General features: G+C 35.6%; 1 protein-coding gene and 2 non-coding genes across 3 annotated transcripts; 1 reads left to right on the top strand and 2 right to left on the bottom strand.

Annotated features, from left to right (window-relative positions):
• Positions 1–2210: 2210 nt before the first annotated feature.
• Positions 2211–2316, bottom strand: LOC133793249 (small nucleolar RNA R71). The gene has a single exon (XR_009874703.1). It is a non-coding gene; the product is annotated as a small nucleolar RNA R71 (small nucleolar RNA).
• Positions 2317–10881: 8565 nt separating this feature from the next.
• On the top strand, positions 10882–10968 carry TRNAY-GUA (transfer RNA tyrosine (anticodon GUA)). Its single transcript is given in 2 exon segments — positions 10882–10918; positions 10933–10968. It is a non-coding gene; the product is annotated as a tRNA-Tyr (tRNA).
• A 3420-nt stretch (positions 10969–14388) lies between these two features.
• LOC133788642 (probable glucuronoxylan glucuronosyltransferase IRX7) lies at positions 14389–17041 on the bottom strand. Its single transcript, XM_062226199.1, has 4 exons — positions 16240–17041; positions 15784–16145; positions 15419–15669; positions 14389–15285 (listed from the first exon to the last, which is right to left on the bottom strand). The coding sequence occupies exons 1-4, from the start codon at positions 16604–16606 to the stop codon at positions 14820–14822; spliced, it is 1446 nt and encodes a 481-aa protein (XP_062082183.1). The 5' UTR covers positions 16607–17041; the 3' UTR covers positions 14389–14819.
• Positions 17042–19477: the final 2436 nt, after the last annotated feature.

Below are 19477 nucleotides of genomic sequence, written 5' to 3'. Positions count from 1 at the left end.
AAGGCGTTTCATATATTCAAATTGCGCCTTAGCCGCCATATATTCTGTGTGGATCCTCACTTCATGGCGTGATTTCTTCAAGTCCTAAAAGCTAGTGAGGACCACCAGGCTAATACTTTTTCCCTCTCGCGATGGTTGATAACTCCATTTTAGTGTTGTTTTAAGATGTCTTTTTGTGGTAATCTTGAGTCTTTTTGTTTGTTTTGTGCAAGATTATGCTTTTGCTTGTCTTTGTTGTAGGAGGGTGCTATGAATCATTATTTAAATGTGAAAAGAAGTGGAAATGGTGGAAAATGGAGCTTTTCGTGGTCATTCGATTCAAATTGGCGTAAAGGATGAGTTACAATAGGATTTTGATGAAGGGAGGATGTCAAAAGGTTTAAATCTGAAGAAAAATAGAATTCGAGTCGCGGCATGGTCTTAAGGGCCGTAACTCTAGCAAATTCAGAGGTTGCGGGTTTGCTGAAAGGAATTAGGGCCGCGACTTGGTCAATAAAGTCGTGGCACTAGAAGAGTCAGAGGCATTCCTAGGAGGCGCATCAAGAAGCAGGCCGCGACCTGGGTGAAGAGGGTCGCGACGCCTAAAGACCTTACCAGATTTTGAAGTTCTTTAAAGAAGACACGGGTCGCGACTTAAGAAAGGCCAAGTCACGACCCGCCTTTGAAAAAAAGGAATTTAGTTTTTTATTTTATATAAATTCATACTTTAGTTTTTAATTAGGTTTGGGTAAGATTTTTAATTACGAATTTTGAGAGCAGTTCTGATTCTGAGACTTTTTTTCTGCAATTGCATATTTTTAAATCTTCTTCAAGCTTTTGAATTTTATGTTTCTAAATAATTATTTTGTTTTTTAGTCATGTTTGATATGAACTAAATTCTTTCTCTAGGGTTTTAATGTAGTCACTTGGATTTCTATTTAATGTTATTATGATGTTCTATTCATTCTTCTTATTCTAATCTATATAATGTTTGCTTAATGCTAGTAAATATCTAATCACTATTTTCTTGATTTAAGATTTTGATTCAAAATTCGAAAGATGCGAATTGAATATGCTATCGTTATATAGACATAGGTTACATATTGGATGAAAGTACTTGGATGGCTTGTGTGGCAATTAGGTTTCTATGCTTAATGCATGATATGTATTTATGTTTATCACAGAGATGTAGAAAACCTTCATATAAGTTGAGATCTTATATCTTGAAAAAGAATAGGAATCGATTTTTGCTAACCTACTATTAGAATAGGAAGAAAGAGATTTAGAATTGATTAGTAAAAATAATAGAATGAAAATTTGATGAATTTAATACCTTAGGTCTTTTTACTATTGATTTTTATCCTTTGATTAATTATTTTGTTTGCAGTTATTTAAATTGTGTTTGTAGTTAGATTTATTCATCTTAAGTTTACTTGCCAAATAGAAAGTAAAGAGCAATTATTGGTAATTGGGTTATAGACTCTGTGGGAACGATTCTTATTTACTATCTATATTACTTGAATCGATTGTGTATACTTGCGTATCACAATTTATCAATCAAGTTTTTGGTGTCATTTCCGAGGACTAATATCCAATATCAAAATTAATTGCTTTTTGTTCTACTTTGGATTTTACTTTAAGTACTCATTCGGATTGTGACTGTATTGTGTTTCAGGAATTATTGGTATATGCGGGGAAGTAGTCAAAAGGAACTCATACCGGTAGATCTTGAAATTGAGAGAACGTGTAGACAAAACTGAAAGATAAAAAAAGGCTGGATTTCGCCATGGTTGAGAACGCGAATAACGGTGTCAACAACAATGAAAATCTGGGTAATGCGGGTAACGTAACAGCTGAGGGTGACCCGCCATTGAGAAATTATGCACTCCCTACTGTTACGGGGATCCATTCAAGTTATTGTCCTCCTACTGTAGAGGCATATAATTTTGAGAAAAAACCCTCGATCATTCAGATGGTACAGAATTGTGTAGAATTCAGGGGATTACCAAATGAGAATCTGAATCTCCATATCACCAATTTTTTAGAGCTATGTGCAACATTCAAAATGAACGGGGTGAGTAACGATGTTGTCAGAATAATATTATTCCCATTTTCGTTAAGAGACAGAGCTAAGACTTCGTTAAATTCATTACAAGCCAACTCTATAGACACTTGGGAAGACTTGGCTCAGAAATTCCTTGGTAAATATTTTCCTCCTGCGAAGTCAACCCAATATAGAGGAGAAATTAATAACTTTCATCAGTTGGATGGGGAGTCTTTATATGATGTGTGGGAATGTTTTAAAGAGTTGCAAAGGAAGTACCCACATCATGGAATAGAGAAGTGGTTGTTGGTGCACACGTTTTACAATGGTTTGGGGGGAAATACAAGGACAATTATTGATGCAGCATCGGGAGGAGCGTTCATGAGAAAAAATGCTAATGAAGCTTATGAATTACTGGAAGAGATGGCCATGAATAACTACAATTGGCCCACTGAGTGTGAGAATAAGAAGGTGGCAGGAGTCTTAAAGGTCGATCCTATTGCTTTATTGATCACTCAAGTGACATCCTCTAACCAAGAAATTGCAGCATAATAACCTCGCCGCCCAAGCAATGCAAGTACAGAATGTAATGAGTTGTGAGATTTGTGGGGGTCCGTATTCTTATGAGCTATGCCCGAGCACTGGTAGTTGCTCAACAAATGTGAACAGTATGCCTTTGGAACAGGCACAGGCTATTGGTAACTTTCCAAGACCCACCACCATATTTACATGATTTGTAGCAGGTAAGTGTTCTTTCTTTACTTATTTTTAAACGTTGGGGACCATGTTTAGATTAAGTTTGGGGGAGGGAGCTTATTTTCCGTTCATTTTGTTTGTGTTGTTTTGTTGTGTGCTTGTGTGTCGTTGTTTGGTGTAGAGTTTTGTTTTAGTGTGTAGTGAGACCAACATGAATGATGGTTGACAACAAGTGCCAATGAGAACAAAGTGAATGTTATGAGTATAATCCAACGAAAGTGAAATCTGAAAAAATTTGTGTGCTTGATTGAACACTCTGTTAGTTCATTTTAGTTTAGGCAACATTTGTTGAATATCTTGTCATAATGTTTGAATTTATGTTTTTGATATTGATTATGCTTGCTGGAATTGGTTTGTGGATTGATGAATGGAAAGTGGAAATTATTTTTTACAATTCTAGAACTTGCTTACTTGTTATTTGAGGCGAAATAATATATCATGTATGCTTAGGAATATGATTTAGGCTATCATTTGGAACGTTTGAGATTTTCTGGCCAACCTGAAATTAATTGATCCTTTGATTAACCCTTTGAGCTTAATATTGTATCTTTTTGTTTTAAGCCACTATTTAAGCCTAATATTTGAAACTTGTTTAGATATCCATCCCTAGTATACTATGAGCACATGATTGAGAAAAAAGTTATGGGGATTGATTTGTAATGGAGATTGTTTGTAAATATAGTGGGATTAGAAAATGAAAAGTGCAAAAGATTAGAGAGAATATATATATAAAATAAAAATAATAACAATAAAAATTACACTCCAAAAATGAATATCTAAAAGAAACAATTTTGTGGGAGTGTAGTTATCATATGCAAAAGAAAAATATATATATATTATATATCTCTCTAAATAGAATCAAGAAGGGGATTATGGGATTATATATATTATGGGATTAAAGTCTGTGATTTTTGGTCATGTGCTTAGATTGTAGTGAGCTTAAAAATTACTTTCTCATCTACCTTTACCTAAGCTATCATTGCAAGCATATATAAGTCCTATTGATTCTTATGCATATCATGATTTATATTAGTGGAGAATAGAAAGTAAGTGAGCTTATGGAATTATTTGGTTTGAATGGATTGATTGGAAAGAATTTGGTTGGCATAATTGATTTCAAATATGTTTATTTAATGATCGTGACTTGGTAATCCAAAATGTTAGCAGACTAAAGTGTGTTGATGGAGTGTGTTGATCGAAATTCTGGATTGCATAAACAGTTGAGTAGTTTTTTGAGAATTATATGATTAGTATTCATGATTTTGAGGCATCAGTGTTGTTGTTTGTATAATTCATGTTGTGTGTGTTGTCCGATGTTGTCTTTCTTGTTAGAGTCTAGGTTCGTTTTGAGTCCATTGTTCGAGGGCAAGCGAAGATTAAGTTTGGGGGTTTGATAACTCCATTTTAGTGTTTTTTTTGTGGTAATCTTGAGTCTTTTTGTTTGTTTTGTGCAAGATTACGCATTTGTTTGTCTCAGTTGTAGGTGGGTGTTATGAATCATGATTTAAATGTGTAAAGAAGAGGAAATGGTGGAAAATGGAGCTTTTGGTGGTCATTCGATTCAAATTGGCGTAAGGGATGAGTTACAATAGGTTTTGGATGAAGGAAGGATGTAAAAAACTCTAGCAAAGTCAAAGGTTGCGGGTTTGCTTAAAGGAATTAGAGCCGCAACTTGGCCAATAGAGTCATCGCACTAGAAGAGTCAGAGGCGTTCCTAGGAGGCGCATCAAGACGCGGGCTGCGACCTGGGTGAAGAGGGTCGCATCGCCTGAAGACCTAACCATATTTTGAAGTGCTTTAAAGAAGACACGTGTAATGCCCCAAATTTCCTAATAAGGTTTAGAACCTTGATTAGGAGGCCGGGAGGGCCATAATTGATTTATTATGGTATTTAATGATTATATGCATGTTTACGTGAATTATATTATTATATGATGGTGAATGCATGCATATGGGTTCATATTTTAATTATGGGGGAATTTTGGTAATTTGGCCGCTGTGGGTGTAATTGTGTATTATGGGTGCATGGTTGTGATTAATTAATATAGCCACATTATAAGGTGGATTGGTTCGAGCTATTCGGCATGAGACGATCATGAGATGTAAGTGTTCGGTCTAGTCATAACGGGTTTAGGTTCGGGGTGAGTCTCGGGGTCATTTTGATGACTAGAACATTACCGGGAATTAAAGGGTGATGGGATATAATTTATTGATGTTTGAGAATATTGAGATTAGCGGGAATTGGGAAGCGTTAATTATGATTAACGGGATAAGTGGAAGTACCAATTTTACCCTTGAAATGGTTTTAGAGGATATAAGTGACTTAAGGGTATTTTGGTCATTTAGGTTTGGATTTGTATGACTTAAGTTGGCTGTTGGCTGTAGAAGCATGTGGAATTAAACAGAGCCAAAACAGAGTGTCTTTCTCCTTCCCGTGCACCACCCTTCTCCATATTCTTCTTTGGTGTTCTTGAGCTCAAAGTGGGGTATTAAGCTAAGAAATCCAAGGGCTGAGGTTGTGGACTTGGTTGAACCATTGAGGAAGGTTCAAAGCTGGTTTTAAGGTGAGTTCTAGTCATTAAATTCAGATTGTGCTCTGTTTTTCCCTTTAGTTATTCAGCTTTTGATTCTTGTTGGAAGATTGGATTTGAAGAGGTTTTAATTGATGTTTAGGTTGGGTTTTGATGAGGGGAAGTTATGGGTGATGCTCAGAGGTTTAATTGAGTGTTTGGAGAAGGTTTGGAGTTGATTAGAGGGTTTGGTTCCAAGGGAAAACGTAGGGGAAAAATCTGGTGTGCGTGCTGTCATTTTGCCTGGTCTGGGCTGGGCGCTGCGCCGCGGCTGTGGTGCGCCGCGGCCCTTGGCGTCTGGCAGGGTGGTGTGCCTCTGTCTGAAGGGCGCGCCGCGGCGCAGCTGGGGAGGGCCGCGGTCCTTAGGGTCATTTTGGCCAGAATCATGCTTTTAGCTTGGGGATTCAAACCTTAGGCCTCGGAGTTGAACCTAGTACCCGGTTGGGTAGTGTTTGATGTCTCGAAAGCTGGGTTTTGGTTTGGGAACCCTCAGTTATCATTTTTATTGATGAATCCTGTATTTTGGTTATGACCGGGTGACCGTCAAGGAATTTAAAGGTTGATCGTTCTCAGGGGTCGTTCATATAATAATTCTCACTCGAACCAGAGGTAAGAAAACTGCACCCTGTGTATATTTGACATGCATGACTATTCTTGATGCATGCGGGTTGATTAATAAGTATGACATGCATGGCTGTTCCTGATGCATGTTGGTTAATTGTTGAACGTGATATGCATGGCGGTTATTGGTGCATGTTGGATTGTTAAGTATGATGCGTGTGACGCACGAGAAACATGTGATTAGGACATGCTTTGTATGCAGGGTATGATGTTGTTCAGAGCTTGAGCCTCTGTGTTGTGCATGGTCCTAATTGTACTAGTACCTGTTAAGTAAGCATGCTGAATGCCTTGTTTATAGATATTGGACATGTGATATATGTTTGGTGGCATGGCTTACCTGTGTATGGCGCTGGCTTATTAGTCAGAATCGGCAATGGTGTTGGATCCGTCTGTGAAGTTGTGACTTATTAGTTAAGTTCACCACAGGTTGCGCACTGGTCGTGTTTCACCGACCCAAGAGTCAAAAGTGGCAGTGCATCGTGAACGCCGGGCCAAGTGAAGATTAGATCTAATCAAGGTTGGCATTGAATGACCCATATAGGGTATTAATGCTGGACTGACCGGAAGGTCAATGAGAACTATAAGCACTTACCTGGTCTAAAACCAGATGTTTTCAGCCAAGGTATATGACCCCGGTGACTGTTTGTCACATGGCTGGGGGACGCTGTCCTTAGTTACGACTCTAGAGTCGGGAGGATGGTTATGTTGGTGACCAATCACCATGCACCTATCCTGATCAAACTCATGGAAGAACCACTTATCAATTAAGCCCTGGTGACCCTATCGTCACATGGCTAGAGGGAGTTGTACCCATTGCTGTGACTTTTGGCTATTGTCACCTATCCGTTTTGGACCACTGGTTCTGATTGGCTATTATGATTATTGTTGATATTATGTCATGCTTTATTGTGTTTTCTTGCTGGGCTTCGGCTCACGGGTGCTACGTGGTGCAGGTAAAGGCAAGAGGGAAGCTGAACCATCCTTGAGTTGGAGAGCTTAGGTGATGATGTGTACATATGCAGCTGCTCGTCCGCCATGGCCGAGGTTTAAAGAGGAACTAGGGTTGAACCCTGTTTTGCCGCTTAGAACGGCCTGTTGTAAATATCTATCTGTAATAGACTTTGAAATTATATTTTTGGGATCCCAATGTATATACTAAACGTTCTAGTGAAACGTTACATCTTAACCAAAATTTTTAATCCCTAAACCGCTAATCATACTTAGTTACACGATTTTGGCCAAATGACTCGATTAGCGAGTTTAGCACTGTTTACAAGGCACACCGTAACGGTCCCTGGAGTTGGGGCGTTACAACACGAGCCATGACTTAAGAAAGGCCAAGTCGCAGCCTGCCTTTGAAAAAAAAAAGGAATTCGATTTTTAATTTTATATAAATTCAGACTTTTGGTTTTAATTAGGTTTAGGTCAGATTTTTAATTACGAATTTTGAGAGCAATTATGATTTTGAAACTTTGTTTTCTGCAATTGCATATTTTTATTTCTTCTTCAAGCTTTTGAATTTTATGTTTCTGAATAATTATTTTGTTGTTTTAGTCATGCCTGATGTGAACTAAATTCTTTCTCTAGGGGTTTTAATGTAGTCACTTGGATTTCTATTTAATGTTATTATGATGTTTTGTTGATTCTTCTTCTTCTTCTAATCTATATAATGTTTGCTTAATGCTAGTAAATATCTAATCAATATATGCTTGATTTATGATTTTGATTCATAATTCGAAATATGCGAATTGAATTTGCTATCGTTATATAAACATAGGTTACATATTGGACGAAAGTACATGTATGGCTTGTGTAGCAATTAAGTTTCTATGCTTAATGTCTGCTATGTGTTTAAGTTTATCACAGAGATGTAGAAAACATGCATATAGGTTGAGATCTTAAATCTTGAAAAAGAATAAGAATTTATTTTTGCTAACCTACTATTAGAATAGGAAGAAAGAGATTTAGAACTGATTAGTAAATTTAATATAATAAAAAGTTGATGAAGTTAATACCCTAGGTATTTTTATTATTGATTTTTATCCTTTGATTAATTGTTTTGTTTACAGTTATTTAAATTGTGTTTGTAGTTAGATTTATTCATCTTAATTTTACTTGCCAAACAGAAAGTAAAGAGCAATTATTGGTAATTGGGTTATAGTCTCTGTGGGAACAATTCTTATTTACTATCTATATTACTTAAATCGATTGTGTATACTTGCGTATCATAATTTACCAATCAATGGTGTAAGGTTTGTCCATTGGCATTGGACCCTTATTGGCTTCTTCCTCTGAGATGCCAACTCAAAGGGGTCTTGTCACCGCCGGGGCGGGCTCCCCTCGTACTACGAGGGCTTAACTGCTACTAGCCACTCATTTCCCATTTTCGAGGTTTTTCCCAGCTTCTTGAAGGCGTAGAACCCTTGTTTGTGTAGTTGGTGAAGCTCCTCAAATATCTGAAATAACAAACCAAGAAGTTAGGCTTCTTGGCCCGAAGAAAGATGGGTCAAAACAAGAACCCCTAAGACTACTGCTCGGGGAGAAGAGAGGAAAGAATTTCTAAGGACTTGGGGTGTCCTCGGAGCCAAGGAGTCGGCACCAAAAAGCACCACCGGAGATTATGAACATCGTCAAAATCTAAGAATGTTCCTGATTCCGATCGAATGCCCAGAAAGGCAAAAGTTGCATAAGGTGTGCAGTAGGCCATTTTGACCACTTCTAACGTTAAAATATGGCTAAAAAGACCTATAAAAGGTCAAAATAGCCCCTCAAGTGCCACAAAAAGCATGTGTCCTAAGCATGCACCTAAACTCTCAAATGAAACTAGACGCAAATGTGAAGCCGAACATAAAACCAGTAAATACTTACTCGAGATATAGTGTCGATGGGTGTTTAAACGAGTTCGAACTCTGAAGAATCGCTTGTCGTTTACCCAGAAATAGGACGATTCTCGCTAATGGTCCAGAATTGTAGAGAAAACTCAGAAATGGTTGAAGGTCTGGGAAGCTTGAGAAAGAAGAGAGAGTTTTTTAGTTTGGAGATTTTGAATTTTGAATGGCTATGGTGCATACTGAGAGGCGATTCTCGAGTTTTTATACTCAAAGAACTTGGGGTGGAAGCAACCCCACCCCGACCGTCGGATTACCTATGACGTAGGTACTCGAGAACAATCCAATAGTCAGGATCCAAGAGGCATGGATCGTGATCATTAGCATAGGAAAAGGATGCCTTGGGCATGGGGTGAAGGATTGCCTAGGGTACGAATTGGACGTTTTGGGTCGTGGAGTTGACCCCTCATTAATTGCACAGATTAATGGGCCCATAAATAGGGAGTCAACATGTGGCGTGACTTTCCAGAGTGACGTCAAGAGAAGCCCAAACTTCTCCCCTCGAAGACCTTTCAAATTACTCCTCCCAGTCTAAGTCTCCACTGCCCGAGGACGAGTGAAGACTTGGGGTGCAAATGTTGTATGTGTTTTTACCACTAGGCACGTGACAAATAGTAGTAATTAACGACAAGACAAGACATGATGTTCTCGGAGTGTGAACTCCTCCAGGTACCATGGATCAGCTAGACGCGGATGTCTCCAAGGGAGGCCACGCCCCGAGGACCATTTTAGAGATCCCCGCACCTTCTTCAGTCAGCTGTTCTCCAAGTCTAGGATTTTTTTCTTCGGGATCTAGAAGAGCTGCTAGGTGTCAATCACTGTGAATATGAGCCACTAGAAGATCGTCTGACAACCTTTTAAAGAGCCTCGAGTAATGGTGTCGAGTCACACACTCGACAATCCACGTTCTCCACTACACCGCCTAACATGGAGAAACGTACAGCCGTACCTTAACACTGTCAAAGGCATGTTTCCCATAAAGCTGGTAAACAACTTTCTGCAATGGGCCATGTGCAATCTGCCTAGGTCGTAGTCTCTATTTAGTGCAGCCCTTTTTGTATTAATTCAGCATTAATACCCCAATATTGGGGAAATTTGTATTAATAATACATTATTGACATTAATGACGCCAACTTTTATAAATAGGGTTGGGGTATCTCCGTGTAAATGGTCTAGATTTTAGAGAGAGAAACTAACTCAGTACAATATATACGATGGCTGAGAACCACCATTGGAGCTTGCTCAAACAAGCTTCAAGCTCACTAAATACCAGAGACTCATGGACTAGGGCTTTTTTATTGCTTGAACCACGTAAAATCATTGTGCTTTTCTATTATTTTCTTTAAAATATCGGATTAAGTTGATGGAAAAAAATGCAGTCAATACTATTCATCATTAAAGATATGTTCTGAGATATTACACACAAACAACTCTTCATTTACCACTCCGTGTGAGTTGACGAAAAACGAGTCAACATCTAGAGTGGTTACAATATAATACTTTTGATTAGCAGATAAAACTATAAGGGTTTTTTGTTAAATGCATATATATATATATATACATATATTTACGATCGCTGATTCTTTTTTTCAATTTTATTAACTCAAATTTTAAAAAATATGATTTTAAAGTTTTATAATTACAAAAATACAATTTTAGAAAAAGTAACTAAAAAAATAATTAAGAATCAAGTAAAAAATAACTCAACAACAACTCACTACATCAACTCAAAATAAACAAAAAAAAAAAAAAAAACTTGAAAACACCACAAAGAACAAATACATCATGTAAACATAAACCCAAAAAACCTAAAATTATCTATAAAAAAAAAAACTTAAAAACAACACAAATAAGAAAAAAAAAACCTTTGTTAGAACGTAAAAAATTATGTTTTTTTGGCAAAGTCAAGTATTATTTATTTTTAATTTTTTTTAAATTTCCTAACTGTAATACAATGTTAAATTGAATTTGGATTTTATTTATTTTGTTTAATATATAATTTATGAATGCCAGTGTATCAAATCCGACCTTAGCTCAGTTGGCAGAGCGGAGGACTGTAGTTGTTAAGCAGATCATCCTTAGGTCACTGGTTCGAATCCGGTAGGTCGGAATGTTTTAATATTTTTTACTTCTATATTTTAAATGAATTAATTAAACATCACAACTAAAAATTTCAACTTTCTTTTCTCTTTTTCTTTTTCCCCCTATTCCACTACTTGTGATTATTCCCGGAAAAAAAAAAGACCAATAAAAAGTGGTTTTGTGCCCAAAAATGTTGACCTATAAAAACATTGTTCATGCGTTTCACACCAAAAAAATAATAATAATATTTATATATAATGAAACACGCTGATTCAACTTGGACAATTTTCCATTGGTTTAAAAAAAAATTAAAAATCCAACGTATAGATAATAGGTTCCACTTGACACTTCACATTGACAGCGAGAACCATACACAATACATTCATTTTCATAACCCGAAAAGAAAGAATCTTTTGGCATAATAAAACCTATCTGTTATTTGCATATGGACAGCAAAGCATCAAAAAGGCAACCCAAAATTTAGATTTTTTTTTTAATAGTTAAAAGTTGAAAAAGGTATGATGCACACCAAATATCATGTTAAACTAGTCTTTGAGGGGGCAGTGTCACTTTACATGAGAGACTCCATTTGAATGCCCGCGTGGCAAACCCATAGTTTAGTAAACATAAATTATATAAACTTATTAATGTTATGGTAGATCACGTGCCAAATTCTTGAGACTCGCTCTTTACAATTTAAGAATGAGGGAATGAGTTAAGCTTCATTTTCATAGTTTATATATAACTTAAAAAGATAGTTTATACTTGTAAGAGTCTCTAATGGTATACAATTAATGTACATTTTTCTCAAACCGTTATCCATCCGTTGAAACAGGGACTAAACATGAATGTTAGAGACTATTGCTGCCAAAAAATAAAAATTTAAGAACTTAAATACTTAAATTTTTAAATAATAAAAACTTTAGCCATCAATTTCCCTATAATTCTTTTTAAAAAATATCAAATATTCTATAATTAACATATAAAATGTATTTTTTTTCTTAGATTTTTTTAAGGGGCTATTAACTACCCTAGACAAATTATGTTACCACTGTATAATCTAACATTAATTTTTTTAATTACAAAATTAAGATAAATAATTTTTTTATACTAAGTCATATATTAGTTTCTCTATTATTTTTTATTTATATTATTTAAATATTATATTTTTAAACATGTTTATTAATTAAAATATTGAAAATAAAAAATAAAAAATAAAAAAGAATAAAATTGGAGAGAAATAAAATTGAATACATATTTTTTCAAAAAAAAAATGTTTAAAGGAGCTCTCACCAAATTTATTAGTTTTTTTTATTCTTTTTTATTATTTTAATTAATAAAAATATTTAAAGACATAATATTTAAATAATGTAAAGAAAAAAATAGAGAAAATGATATATTGTAAAAAAAATTGTCTTAATTTTGTAATTAAAAAAATTAATATAAAATTATACTGTGGTAGAACGACAACTTGTCTAGGGTAATTAATAGCTCTTTAAAATATCTAAGAATTTTTTTATATATTAATTCTAGAGTATTTAATTTTCTTGAAAAAAAAATAATTATATAGAAATTAGCTGTCAAAGTCCCCGTTTATTTAAAATTGAAGCATTTAAGTCCCGGGTCTTCTCTTTTTTAGCGACAATAATCTCTAACATTTATATTTAGTCCTAATTTTAATGAAAGATAACGATTTGAAGAAATTGTGTACCGATTATGAAATTTTAGGGACTTTCACCAATAAAAAAATAATTAAGAGACTTAAATGCTATATTTATAAAAATCACATAGACTTTGGCCGCTATTATCATTCCCATATATATATATATACTCTTAAATTGATTTTTTTTCATCTATCCTCATTCTGTGATTTAATTAAAACATGATATGCTTTCATTCATTAAAGAAAGACCCATTTCAAGTCATTAATTAATGTTTTTTTGGGGGGTAGATTTTCAACTCCACGAGTATTGTCCAACACACCAAAATGGTGAAATCTGACTAGTAACATTATAGTTAAAAATACCAACTTGAATTCAAATTGTTTGCTTGATTGCCCTGATGTTGACGGCAACCCTCCTTAGATTTCTATGGCTTATAAATAGTTGCTCATGAATGCAGGTTCCAAGTATTTACAAGGCTCATTGTGGTCATTGACCTCTTGTTCAAGTAATTGTAGATATTTTCTTTAGTGCAACATAGATGTATTAAGAAAAAATAACACTTAAGTATATCACCATTATTTTTTCAGTTTCCATTGCTGGTCAAGATCTGATTGGAAACTTCCAACGCTCCCGTTTATATTGTTCCAATTGTCAATAATAATAATAATAAATTAAAATCATGAGCAAGATTTTAGAGTATTTCTAATGGATGAGGTAAAATATCTAATTCTTTATAATATGGAGAAAATTTTATTAATTAGTCTTCCCAATAGTTGATGTAAAATTATATTTTTTTATCTAAATGAATAGTATTTCTTTATGTGTAAATATTTTATTATTTTTTTATAAATTTTTGTATATATATGAGTGTGATATTATTATATTTAATTATTTTACTTTTTAAAATAAATAAAATATTTTTAAAAAATATAATATTTAAATGATGTAGAGAAAAAATAGAAAAATTGATATATGGTATAATGTAAAAATTTGAGGTAAATTATAAAAAAAAATGTTTTGGTGATATATTTTATAATACACTTTCTCTATAATATTTAGTTAAAACTCACAAAAACACATTCCATTAGCTCTTTTATACATATATATTTATAATAGCTATACACAAATTCTAATTAATACATATCTACATTTACATAACATTTACATATTTTTTTATATAATATTTTAGTAATATTATTTTTCTTTATAAGTTTTCTCTTTTATTTAGTATATATTTTTTATTTTTTTAATTATTTTATTTCAATTAATAAAATATATTTAAAGATATAATATTTAAATAATAAAGAAAAATGTATAGAAAAATAAAATAAAAAAAAATATGGATTTTAAAAGTATTTAAAAAAATGAAATAGTTAATTGGAGTACTCTTAGTATTAGTATAACCGGTATCTGTGACCACCGGCCCCACCACCGACCCTATCATTTTTATTTTTTGAAAACCCCGATTTTATTAATTATCAAAACTCAAAATATATATTTTAATTTAAAAAAAATAGCAAACGAGTCTTTTATGACTCTCTGACAAACAGCAGCTGGCACGGCACAACCCTCCCTCTATTAATACCAATCTGACATTTTCTCACTAAAAGCTTCAACTTTTCCAAAAACCCATTTATTACTAAATTCTTCGTCTTTTTCCATACAAAAAAGAAGAAAAGTATATTTTCCATATTCCCAAAGACACTTACCAATATACTTTTATGTATACTAATGATCATATCCCAAGTGTTAAAAGAAAAATAAACAAATAAACCCATTCAAACTCGACATGGTACCTTATATGATTTATTTATTTATTTATTTTATATATGAACAATAAAGTCGAGTATCGTATACTACAAAAATGCAATTATTTCCACCCATTGCCTAAAACTGTTCTACCACATGTACATGTTACAGATGTGTGTATATAGATAGATATACAATGATTAATATTCGATGAAGCCACCGCAAAAGCAGCCAACAAGAATGCGCCAACTCAGCTAGGGCTCACATGTTCTTAACCAAAGGAAAAATCTTTTAAATGGCTGCACCGCCGGGCCCCACTATACCCCCCAACCTGCCATAAACAATTCTGTCTTCCCATGACCTAAACGAGCAGTCCAAGTAAAATCCAGCTGTTCTCCATTCCCCAATGGTCTTTTCACCATCCCATGCCAAAACATGGGCCCACCAACACAGACTTGGCCGAACCTCATTGGGACGAAGCCACACTTCGATGGTGGGACCGGTCCAGCATTGTCGCCAAAGAGGATAGAACTTGCCACGTGGCGTCCCCTGGTTCGATAGGAGTACTGAACAGAAGGGCCCGCCTGACCGAGGGGTCCATGAGGTTCTTCTGTATGGCGGAGATGTTGGTCGCGGCCACGTGTTCGAGAATCCTTCCAAGCTTACCCACGTCCTTTTCCGCCACCGTTAACGATATCTCCGGCCAGCGGACCGCCTCAGGAAACGGCAGTCGAATGTTATCGGCGATTATTACCGGCACGCAACCCAATACGACCGATTCCACAAGCCTCGGGCTCCATGGGGCCCACCCCAATGGGCACAGGCAGAAGACAGACCGTACAATCTCTGACTGGTAACCGGCAAACCGATGCCTTTGTAGGTAAAATCTCCGGTCATTACCAAATTTTCTCCAAATCGCCGTCCTTACCTTTCTGCGAATAAATGATATCCAAGGTCAAAAATAGAAGACAGAAAATAGTTTGAGGGTTTATTAGCAAAATCAATAACATAATAATTTAGTAGTAAATTACGGTCTCGAGGTTAAATATGGTGGTGACAACTTACTTGCTGTAATAACGCCCGCTAACGTTTTTGGGATTAACTTCCATTTTTCCCCTAAAAAAGGCAAAGATGTCACGGCGGCCGTTAGCCGGCGCTTTATCGAGTGTTCTCCGTATACTCTCCGGCGACACAAACGGCGGAATCACCACATTCTCCACGTCTTGACAAGGGTGGTGGTTCGTCACGCCAAATGTCTGCAAAATTATGGAGTTTTTCAAGAACGCCGGTACTCCATCCGCAATCGCCACGTTCTCCTAAAGAAAGAAAGAAAAAACGACATACCCATTAAGGAACATGTCAAATAAGTCAGATCTTCAATTAAATGGGATTGTGTTAATATGTAAAAAATGAAACGTATACGTTTGTACCATGGTGTGAAAGCACGAGCCGAAGTCGTGAGAGGCGACGAAGACGTGGTCAGAACCCCCAGAGCGGTTCCAGAACGGGTATTCGGATGAGAGGGCGTTGATGGCGGAAGAAATGAGAGAGCGGGCGTGTCCAATGGCCGGGAAGCCATTAACGGTGCTGAAGTTGCAGGAAACGTAAACAGGGACAAAGAAGAAGTCAGCCTCATAAGGGTCAAACGTCCGTACATCGCTGGTCAATAGAGCTCTGTGTATGGCGACCTCAGAGGCGAACAAGTGGTTGCTACAGCGCTCGTTGGAGAGCCAGTCGGCGTTGAAATTTGGAGGCAAGTCGTAGACGTAAATCTTTAAATTTCTCAATACCTCTGCTAAGCCAACAAATATATTAATAAATACTAATTCAGATACAATAAATTTATATAAATATATAAATACAGGGTAAGGAATACGGAAACGTACCATTGTTGCTGTTGACGTTATGAGGCTTAAGTGAATCGTTATCGGTGAGCTCTATGAGCGCTCGAGAGGCGACTATGGTGGATTTAGAAGAGAAGACATGGGTTTTGGACAGAGAGGAGAGTTTATTATTAATGATATTGCTATTACTATTATCAGAAGGGTTGTTTTTGTTGTTGGTGATGAGATAAGAGCTAAAGAAGTAAAGGGTCAAAGAGAGCCATAGAAGCCATTTGTAGTATCTGAAGAAACAGCAAGAGTTGATCTTTTCTTTTGTTCTTCCATGTTTATGGTGGTGATGAAAGAGTTTCATCTTAACATAAAAACCCCTGTTGTTAATCTTTTGGGGTCTTTTTATTTGCTCGAACATCTCTTAGTGTCTCATTTAAAAAGATTGAAGCTATGACATAATGATAACAAGAAGAATAAGATATTGGTAAAAGTAGCAGTAGTTGTAGAAGGGCTTTCGGTTCTTGGTATGGGGATTAAGTGAAAACTAAGTAAAATGGATTGGAGATTTTCGGGGTTTGTTGGGGTTTCGTTTTTAGGTACCGAATTTTAAAAATAAAAATAAAGAACAAGCGTTCGAAGAGGAAGAAAATATCAGAAGACAAGTTTGGACCGAGTTATAATAATGTGAAAACTCTGTTTTTAATATTAGTTTCTTGTGGTTTCAAAAAAAAAAAAAAAAAGTAGGTTCAGTACTAGTGTATTCAAGGTGGATTATTAAAAATTAAATAAATTAGAGCAGTTTTCAGAGGGTCACATGGCGATGGAGCAGAATGGACCGCGGCGAAGGTTTCGGTTTCAATGCTCTCCAGTTTTTTGATCCATTGAAAATATTGAGAGATTCTTGACACTATCAAATGACCAAAATGTCCTCCTCGAACTATCCCTGAGATGCAATAAATGGATACTTTTTGGTAAAGTTGTGTCTTTTATCTTGTTTTATCCGATGAGCGGCCACTTAAATGCAATTAATTAGCATCTGATTTTAAAGGCTTCCATTATTTATTAATTTATTAATTTGATGCTGATAAGTTTTAAAGGCAAACTTTTATCATCAGTCCCTTCGCTGTACAGTACAAGTCGAACGAAGATTATCTTTGAACCGTCGATCTATTTAATGAACGATTGAGATCTATAGAGAATGTACACTTATTATTTGAAAACTAGTGTCAATAACAAGTGATACAAATATTTTGATATTATTAAAAGGTCTGAAAAGTCGAGCGACATAACATGCGAAGAGAGCAAGAAAAAACAAAATATAAAAGGACGAATTGGACACTCAGTATTCATAAAGGACCTTTTTAAACATCGACAGTTTAAAATAAAATAAAAATTAACTATCGATCATAAGAAATATTTTAGTTTCTTAACCTTAGAATAAACAAAGTCCTACCTAAGAAAAAAAAAGTTCATTTTCAATAAATTGTGTTAATATATAGCTTAGTCTTCTTAATTAGAGCTGGTAATTCGTATAAATGTGTCAGATTCGTGTCGACACAATTATGACACGACCCGATTAAGGTAAACACGAACACGACACAATTATTAAACAGGTCAACACGACACGAACACGATAACACGATTATGACACGATTAATCATAACTATATGAAAAAAATCATAAAACATATGTAAATTATTCGTGTTATCGTGTCTGACACGATTATGACACGGCACGATTATTAAACGGGTCAACACGATTATGACACGACACGATTAAGGTAAACACGAACATGACACGATTATTAAACGTGTCGTATTTGTGTTTACCTTAATTGTGTCGTGTCGTGTCATCGTATTGTGACCCAAATTGTCACCCCTATTCTTAATTATATTTATAAGCTTTATTCCTTCACTGTAGGTCACATAGGACAGGTGTCCTTTCTCTATATAGTACCATACGTGTATATATATCATTCATCTTGTACAATACATTTTCAAGGAAATAACATCAGAAATATTCATTCATTCTCTTCTTCTTTGCATAACCTTTTCATGGTATCAGAGCCATCAATGGCATCATCTCCTACCTCCGAAAATTCTTCCCAAACTGCTCAAAATGTCTCCCTCAATACAACTCCCTTCAACCCAAATCAAGCTTCCTCTTCCTCAGCCCAAACATCATCTCTACCTTCGGTAAATCAACCATTTGCCATAAAATTAGGTCACACCAATTACCTGATTTGGAAGAATCGACTCTTGAATGTTGTTGTTGCTTACGGTCTTGATGATTTTCTCGATGGATCCTCGGTATGTCTGGCCAAATTCTCAGATCCCCAATTGTAATGCCCCGAATTCTCCGTTATGGTTTAATGGCGGGAATAGTAGGCCGGGAGGGTCATACTTGTTTAATTATGCCATTAATTGATAAAATGCATGTATATGTGGATTATATTATAATATGATGTTAAATGTATGCATGTGAGTCCACATTTTTAATTACAGGGGTGTGATGGTAACTTGGCCCGTTGAGGGCATAATTGTATATTTGTATGCATGTTGGTGATATATGTTGAGATCACATTATAATGTGGGTTTGTTCGAGCCATTCGGCATGAGACGATCTTGGAATGTTGATTAGCAGTCTAGTCACAACAGGTTTAAGATCGGGGCTCGGGTTGAGTCTCGGGGTGATTTTAATGATTAGAGCGTTACCGGGTATTAAAGGGTAACAGGATATGAATTATTGGTGTTTGAGATTATCGAGAATAGTGGGAATTGGAGAGCGTTAATTTTGATTAACGAGATAGGTGGAAAATACCATATATGCCCTTGGGAGCCTTTAGAAACTTTAAATTGACCTAGGGGTAAAATGGTCATTTCACCCCTAGGATAGATATAAGCCATTTTTGGCTGAGGTTGAGGTAGAAAAATAGAGCACATTTGAGAGCTTTCCCGTATCATCTTCCCTTCAGTTTTCTTTGTGATTTTTGAATCAATCTTGAGGATTCAAGCTTGGGAAGCAAGCCTTGGAAGTTTGGGAGTGTGTTCCTCCATTGAAGGGCTTCATAAGCTGAGCTTTGGGTAAGTTTCTAACCATAGAATCCCTTGGTTTGCTATGTTTTAGCTTTGTTTTCCAGCTGTGATTTCTAGGTTGAGACTTTGCTATTGTTGGGAGTTTTGGCTAGGGTTCCTATGGTTGGGATGTTTGGGGTATGTTAGGATGGTTTTTGGGTTCATTTGGCATCAAAAATGGGTTTTTGAAGCTTTGGAATCAGGTGGGAATCGAA

Source organism: Humulus lupulus, chromosome 7, assembly GCF_963169125.1.
Source record: "Humulus lupulus chromosome 7, drHumLupu1.1, whole genome shotgun sequence".
Taxonomy (NCBI): domain Eukaryota; kingdom Viridiplantae; phylum Streptophyta; class Magnoliopsida; order Rosales; family Cannabaceae; genus Humulus; species Humulus lupulus.
The sequence above is the reverse complement of the archived record's forward strand: the minus strand, read 5'-3'. Positions and strand labels throughout refer to the sequence as shown.